This window comes from Octopus sinensis, linkage group LG27, assembly GCF_006345805.1.
Source record: "Octopus sinensis linkage group LG27, ASM634580v1, whole genome shotgun sequence".
Taxonomy (NCBI): Eukaryota; Metazoa; Mollusca; class Cephalopoda; order Octopoda; family Octopodidae; genus Octopus; species Octopus sinensis.
Window position 1 is genome coordinate 18934019 of NC_043023.1, and position 8815 is coordinate 18942833.

Genomic DNA, 8815 nt, shown 5'->3' on the forward strand with positions numbered 1-8815 from the left:
TGAAATTAGAACTGCGTTCCTGTCACTCTGTTCAATCTGCGTTCAGCTCCATTTCTTCAATTCACCAATAATGTTTTAATTTCAATTATCCGCACCAACGCACGGTAGCAACGCCAGATGGTTGTACCTCCAACCGTGCTGTTTACTGCTGTGATTTTTGCTACTAAGGTATCGGTTAAACTTTTGATTAATCTACTACAAGATTATTCATCTTTCTATTTTACATAATATATATATATATACATATATACATATATATATACATATATATATATACATATATATATATATATATATATACATATATATATACATATATATATATACATATATATATACATATATATATACATATATAATACATATATATATATATACATATATATATATACATATATATATATATATATATATATATATACTATATATATATACACATATATATATACATATATATATACATATATATATATACATATATATATATACATATATATATATATACATATATATATATATATATATACAATATATATACATATAATATATATATATATATATATACATATATATATATATATATATATATATATATATATATACTTATACAATTAAGGGCTCCTAAATTAAGATGCCGAGTGCTGGGAACACAAAAAGGGGATGAATTTATCGAGAGTGAAAATCAAAAACGTTTACCGATAACTTTAACTCGAACCGCGGTTTCTGCTTCTTTCTAGCAAAACACAGAATATGTTTGCTAAGGCTAGCTTCATCAGCGAGTCGCCTAAATTTAATCGAGGTCTGCAGCGATGTGGGACCATGTGTTGAACCCGACTACTAGCAGATCTTAACTTTTCAAAACTCTGCGCAGACGCAAAACTTACGCGGCAGTATAGGGCATGCCGGGAAGAATTTTACGAATAAATCCATCATGTAATATGCGAATATAAACAAGAAGGGTAGTGGTCCCACATCGGAATTTGGAATCAGAACGTAAAGACAGACAAAACACCGCTAAGCACTTTGTCCGGCATGCTAACGCTTTTTTGTGTCCATTAACATCAGTGACTTCAAGAAATCCAATTATTGCGACTCATTCTATTACAAACAACAGCAATAAAAACAACCTCAGTTGCCGAGCCACGGCGAAATAGCAGCCAAATCTTCCTCAAATATAACCAAATGATATACGGATCACAAGTATATTGGCGCATAGGCGCAGGCACGGATGTTATGGGAAGAAGTGTCCTTCTCAACATATATGGTCCGGGTTCACTTCATGGGACCTTGGGCGAGTGTCTTCCACTGTAGCGCGGACTGACCAAAGCTTTGTGAGTGGATTTGGTAGATGGAAACTGAAAGGAAGCTTGTTGCGTGTATACATATATATGTGTGTATGTTTGTGTATATATATATATATATATATATGTGTGTGTGTGTGTGTGTGTGTATCTTTCTGTCGGTTCGTCCCCAGCGTTGCTTTCTTTACATTCATGTAAATTAGCGGTTGAATAATTTACCAGGCTGTAAAAAATAAGTCAATTCATTCGACTAGAATTTCTTGAAGGCGGTGCCCCAGCATGGACGCAGTCTAATGTCAAAATATACAAAAGATACATAAAACACAAGTCATTCAAATGAATAAATATATTAAAGAAATTTTTTTTTTAAATTACGAAAATTGCTAAACAAATATTTTCAGTGTTGATATACATATGTGTGTGGCAGTAACTGCGTGTATGTATGTTGGTGCCAGTTGGTTACTGTATGTGTGTGTGTGTGATAGGATCTGTGTGTGTGTGTGTATGAGTGTGTGTGTGTATGAGTGTGTGTGTGTGATAGTATCTGTGTGTGTGTTTTAATGTGGCTCTGAGAAGTCAGCAGCTACAGTGGGTGGGTGTAGCCGTGCGTGCGTGTGTGTTTGCATGTGTGCGTAGATGGACGGATCAATAGGTAGTCAGAAGGTGTATGAAGGGTGTGTGAATGTGTGTGTGTGTGTGTTGACATGTGTGCGCAGACGGAGTGGGAATGTGTGTGTGTGTGTATGTATGTCTCCCTCTCTTTGTCACTTTGTCTCTCTGCGATGCATCCAAGACTTTTGGTCTTTCCGTCAATATCAAGAAAACTGAGCTTCTGTATATTTTGATGGAAAAACATTAAAAACTGTTTCCCCTTTCACTCGTCTTCGATCCATCGTGTCCAAGGATGCGAAAATAGATCAAGAAATCGATTCCAGAATCGGGAAATCACAGGCTATGAAACAACCACAAAGTATCATAAAAGATGAAAGTTAATGTAAGACGGTTGTCTTGACAACATTGCTTTATGGTGCTGAATCTTGGACTTTGTACCAAAAGCACATCAACCAGCTTGACGCTTTTCATATGCGATGCGTGCGTACTACCTCCAACATAAAACCGAGCGACCATATTCCTAACAGTGAGGTACGATCAGAATGCAACATATCAGGTATTAAAGTCATCCTCATCAAAATACAGTTTAGATAGTCAGGTCATCTCTCACGTATTCCGAAGCAACTTGTCTGGGGCCAATTCCTGTCAGGAAGGTCAGTTGGAAGGCCATTCCTGCGCTTCAAGACAAACTAAAAGACAATCTGAAACGATGCAATGTTCCATTTTCTTCTTCCTGAAACATTACATTTGTATAAACCTCCTAACTTAAAACTGTTATCTACACATTATTGCAAAGGAGTATATCTGAAAGGGACACTAGAATTCATTCTCAAGAATATATAAGACTCGCTAAGAGTCAGATCCTTAAACTCTCAGTCGAGATTTTGTCATTGAAATTCTTACATTACAAAGCTGACTGTGATGTTGTAGGAAGTACTGTTGTCCTTAATTATCAGTTTCCCAAGATACTTATAAATCATTAACCTCATATAAAAGCTGACAACTGAATATAAAAAGTTGATGTTTACTGATGGGACCTTGGAAATATATTGATATTTCATTTATATTTCAGTAAAATGTATTAGTCTTATGTTGCAGACAGTACTCTTTTGATGTGGGACAGGTTTCCTACTTGGATAAAGACAATATTCAGTGGGTGTAGTCATGGATATACTATCAAAGAGAAAAGACACCTGGGACATCTTTTATCATACGTCTGTCAGATTATGACAGATCTGGGTCGATACAACATTATTCCATTCCATAATGTCATGTGACAAACAGACAGATCATCAAATCATATTCTTACCAACTCTCCTTTTGCTTTCTATACATGTTTTACACTTGGGGCATCTTTTAAGTTGAAGTTTTGCTACAATCTTCACATAAAACAGTATGTGCACAGGGTTGTAACTCCATGCTGGCTTCATTCACTTCACAAAGCATACATCTGTGGAAAAAACATAAAACACATCCCACCTATAACATTCATTTCTAACAAATATTACATGTTTGTTTTATGTTTACAGTACAGAATATTATGAAACACCAGACTGACCAGAGTGAGGTGCATGGCTAAGTTGTTAGGCTTTTGGACTCATAGAGTAAAATTGCGGTTTCAATTCCTGGACAAGGCGATGTGTAAAGTTCTTTAGCAAAACACTTCAGTCTAGGTTTGCCCTGCATACAAACCTGCCCCTTGTTATAGGTGAGTCCATGTTCATTGATCTACATCTTATCAACTTCAGATGTGTTCCTCCAAAACAATTTTATTTGCCTCAGTTGATTGGATCAAAACCCAAACGAGTTAGATTCACCTTCTACTGAGCTATGTGCATACTATTTAGCTTCTTATAAGGACAGGTGTGATAAATTGAGCTCTTCGTCATTCACCACCTGATACACACCTGAAGTTACATATTGTAGGTCCCTTAAATCATGACTCAATACCAGATGAAAAAGGGATGCAAACTGGTCTGAGGATATCCTCTTCCATGAACCATGACAGATTTAAATCGAGATACAAATTATTGTTTAAAAATACCCACAGTTTATGCAATAAAGTTCACTATTTTTGATTCCTAAGTTAAAAGTACTGATTCCAATCTCATTTGTTAAACCTGGACACATTCTTTACTGTGCAATGGTGTTTTTAGCATGGCTGGCTACATTTTCTTTCACAAAGACCTCTTTCATTACCTTGGAGGTGGTGCGATGGTCTATGCTTGCTCAAGCTTTTCAGAAATTGCTTGTGAAGATTTAAACCAGTCACAAGAGGAATTTTTCTGCGACATAAAAGCACATCAACATTTACCATCCTCGAAACTTTTTAGAGCTGCATCTATCAAAATGGTCACCTATGTTCTCATACTTGTGATTTCAATTACCCAATATTGATTAGGAAATCTTTCACTGGCCACAAAATGCAACCGATTTCCTTCATTTAATGTTAGATTCAAACTAATCCCAAGTAGTCCTCTCTCCCATAAAAGGTAACAACACTTTCGATCTGCTATTTACCACTGCTCCTGAAATTATCAGCCTCAATAGTGATGAACCCTTAGGTGACTCTGATCATACTCCAATCTTGCAAAAATATTTCTAATGCATAGAAAGAAAAGCCACCATAACCTCCAAACTGCTTCGTTTTCCTGGAACTCCGACTGTACTGAGGTATAGTTCCCTGACTGGCTTCGACTTTACAATTCTGGAGATGTCAAGACTAACCTTCAGCACATCCATCCTTAATTCATGAAAAAGTGTCGGTGCCATGCAAACGTTTTAGAAGCCTGAATATGTGAGAGACTGCCAGGAAATATCGATGAGATGCTGGACGTGATAAAGAACAGGGGATAAAAGAAGAAGGGAAAATGGACATACCCTGCCATATTAAAGGAGTGACAAATGTACCGTTTTCACTGCTACTGAGATCAAATTCCATAAAACCTGTTGAATTCTGCAATATCGCAATGCTAATTGAAGCATATGTGCAATTATGCTTCCTCTTGTCTTGGTGGTGTTATTCATCTGCTTCTCAAAGGGTGCACCCTTTTTCTACTGCACCAGCTTTTTGTCCTCTTCTAATTCACACTTAGCCCAGTTTAATGGAAAGTTGCCATTATCCTCCCCCGTTCAAAAAGGGAGTGAGCAGACATCCCCTGTTGATTACCATCCAGTCAGTCTCACAGAATTAATGAATCTACAGGAAGACATTTTGGAACATCTGGAACCCTCATAAGCTTATTCAAACTCCAACCATTTCGATTTATCCCTAACTGTTGCTGCATTGAATTTCTTCACAGATGGTGGTTCATGGGTGGATATTATCTCTATCAACTTCACCAAAGTCTTTAATTCCATGCCACAGTGATCAATTACGGCACAACTGTCTGGAATGGGTGCGAGGACTAAATTATATAACTGCTTAAAATATAACTTCTTCAATCTGACCTGGATACAATGCAGCAATGCACTGCTGATTGCAAACTCAAGCTGGCCATAGAATGGTGCACCACTATACACTTTGGAATGAAAATTCCAAAATTTACCAACTCTCTCCAGAACACAGCAAACTTCAAAAGTCTGCAGGTGAACTTGACCGTGACATTAATGTCAACAATGATGTGTAATGCATGAACCACATTTCTAAAAATCATCAGAAATATCAAAGTATTGCTCAGTAAAACCTCTGCCGTCAATTTGTCAAGTTATCAGTTTTAAATATGCCTGGCTATCATACGTCTACCTTACAGTTTACATTTCCAATCTGGAATCCCCATCCTGTCCAGATATCTATTCAGAGAAGAACAACAAGGCAAATGCTCTCTCTTAGTTACCATATCTTGAATATATTGCTTCTCTGGGTATTGACATCTTATTAGATGCTATATACCTTTGCTTCAATCTGATCTCCAAACCAGGCAAATACTCTCTGTTAGTCACCATATACTGAATGTATTGTTTCTCTGGGTATCAGCACACTAAAGTTTTGAAGTCTAGCAGCTAATCTGGTATAATCCCTTAGGTTTATACATAATCTTGCCAACAACAACTTTGGCAACATTTTTGAATTCAAAATCTCAGCCAGCAGCAGACATTCTTATAAAATTAAAATAAAAAACAGTGCAGCACCCATGACTTTACGAAATACTTTATCTCACTCAGAATTATTTAAGCACACAACAAACCACCTGAGTCAGCTGTTAGCTGTCAGCATACGGCATCCTTCAAAATATTCTTTTCTTACCGAGGATATATAGCCAGTACAAGGTGTTGATGTGGCTGCGTGTATGTTATTTACAAGAGTTCATAAAGAGATGAAGAATAAATTCAAGACCTATATATTTACTACGGAAAAATATATTTTATTTACTGGTCGATGACGATACACAGAATTAATATGTAGCATCTAGTTGAATGAAATAATCTATACAAGAAAGTTCAGAGATAGGAAATATAGAAAAAATAGCCAAGTGGTGGCTTTCAGCCATGTGTCGTAGAGAAACAGACGGACATAGCAATGACGTGAATGGCTCTAAGTCTAATCGACTAAGAAGCAAAGAGCAGGGTTAGCAAGCTTACATACACACATACATGCTTACATACATAACTACGTACGTATATATCCATATATATCCATATATATATATATATATATATATATATATATATATAGACAAATACATATACCCGAAAACAACCACCCACACATATATGTATATATATATACATACACATACATACTGTTAACTAAAATAGTATTAAGAATCATTAAAATTAAGATAATATTAATTGTTAATACAACGAAAGGGGTTGGAAGGGTAATTCGTAATATACAAAAAAGAGGGGCCTAAAAGGGTAGAAAGACGTAAGGGTTAATAAAAGGCAAAGGTTGGAAAATATTCAGATAAAATTTATAAGAAGGGTATAAACTCAAAACACAGATTTACCATAACCAGTGTAAAGAAGATGTAGGTTATTTGCATAAGATACATAATTAAAAATTACACCACATATTCCGTAAACAATCAGAAGACTAGGAAACCGTCCAGATATCAACACTTGTAAATTTTATCTGAATATTTTCCAACAGTAATCAGACACAAGAACAGGAGTAAAGAGGGAGGACAATTTATTAAATGAACCCCTGGATATTACCGGTACAGATTTTGACCCCAGGAGTTGAACTTGGAACACAAACAGATCAAAGTAAGGGGATGATTCTGCATTTAGCCCAAGGCCAGAGGAAAGAGGAAAATTTCAAGAGAAGGGGTGTGAGGTGTTTTACATGGAATGAAAGGAAGAAGGGAGACGATTTGAACCTGTAACATTGAGGTAACGAAGGATGAGATGAAGTAAAGAATCCAGTCAGGTAACAACAAAACAACATCAACAACAATAATTATGAGGATTAATTAATGAAGTTAGATTAGTGTCATTAGAGTGTGAGAGAGAGAGGTGAAGCATGACGACCCATGGTGGGATTATGACATGAATGACTCGAAACAAGAAAACAAACATTAAAGAAACAGATTTGGATAATCCAAATCCATTGGGGACTTACTTTCGAACTGCCAGATGTAGAGGGGTGTTACCCTCTTCGTTCACCTTATTGGCATCGATGCCATTCTGTTGCAGGAGAAGTTCAACAACTTCCTTGTGTCCATGAGCAGAGGCAAGATGTAGAGGGGTACAACCTTGCTTGGTCTCAGCTTTAACATCCGTGCCATTCTGTTGCAGGAGAAGTTCAACAACGTCCTTGCTTCCATAACGACAGGCAAAATGGAGAGCTGTCCAGCCCAATTTATTTTGCTGATTAACCTAAAAAAGATAAACAATAAAGACATTAAAGATGGTGTTTATTGGGAGAAGAAGGAAAAAAATGAAAAATGTCAGAAAAACAGAATCAGATTAATTTAAACAGGTGGAATGAAGGTGGGGGGAAAATAAATGAGATTTATAATGTATCTATACACACACACATTTGTGTATGCATATATATATATATATACACTCTCGCGCATACATATATACATAAATACCTATATATACATACGTGTTTTATATCTTCACGGATCATTTGTTTATGCATTTTTGTGTATATATGCGTTTATGTGTGTGTATATTTGTGTATGTATGTACAGGTCTGTGTGAGCTGAAGAAAAATTTTTAATTAAAAAAATATAAACTGTTTCGAGAAACTGGCGAACAAATAATTTCAGATTTGTGAGACCAACTCCGAATGATCGCCCGTTTTTTTTCCAATGAAATTTAACAGAAATCCACCCTTTTCAATGTTGTAGCAAAGAATTATGTGTGGATTGTGGGAAAGAAAGTGGAAAAGTGCGTGTTGAGGGTGGAAGGGTATTGGTCTGCAACTCATCAAAGATATTTCATTACCATAATCATTATCTACACACAAGGAAATGAGCAACTTTTATTTAAAAAATATAAATCGTCAATAATGAAGAAACTAGATTTGGGGCACTAAACTGTATGTATACATCATATACATACAACACAAACCAACATACATATCATTATACACACACATATATATATATATATATATTCGCTGACCTGTAAATTGTTTTTTTCTTTGCTGGTTAACAGGACTTTGACTACATCTTCATATTTATTCGCCACAGCCCAATGTAGAGGTGTGTCGCCCCCTGAGTTCTGCTTATTAACATTTGCTCCACTGGAGACTAATAAGGCCACAGCATCCGTTCGGTGGCTGAAAGGAGATAAACAAACATAAAACATCACATTCACTTAATAATTACATCAAATATACACTCATGTTCCATTAAATGCATAAAAACCTATGTATACTACAGCCTCGTGTGTGTGTATATATATATATATATAGTTCCTGTTGTTTTTTGCCATATTTTGTTGTT

At 35.9% G+C, this 8815-nt stretch overlaps 1 protein-coding gene across 1 annotated transcript in view; it reads right to left on the reverse strand.

Moving 5' to 3' along the window:
- Window positions 1-2778: 2778 nt before the first annotated feature.
- The window catches only part of LOC115225278 (E3 ubiquitin-protein ligase MIB2-like), a 17241-nt gene continuing 11204 nt past the window's right edge, over window positions 2779-8815 (reverse strand). Inside the window, exons 3-5 of the mRNA XM_036513916.1 lie at window positions 8493-8649; window positions 7477-7733; window positions 2779-3363 (exon numbers count right to left, since the gene is read on the reverse strand). Of these exons, the coding sequence (XP_036369809.1) occupies window positions 3270-3363; window positions 7477-7733; window positions 8493-8649 (508 nt within the window). The 3' untranslated portion in view covers window positions 2779-3269. The remainder of the gene's footprint in view (window positions 3364-7476; window positions 7734-8492; window positions 8650-8815) is intronic.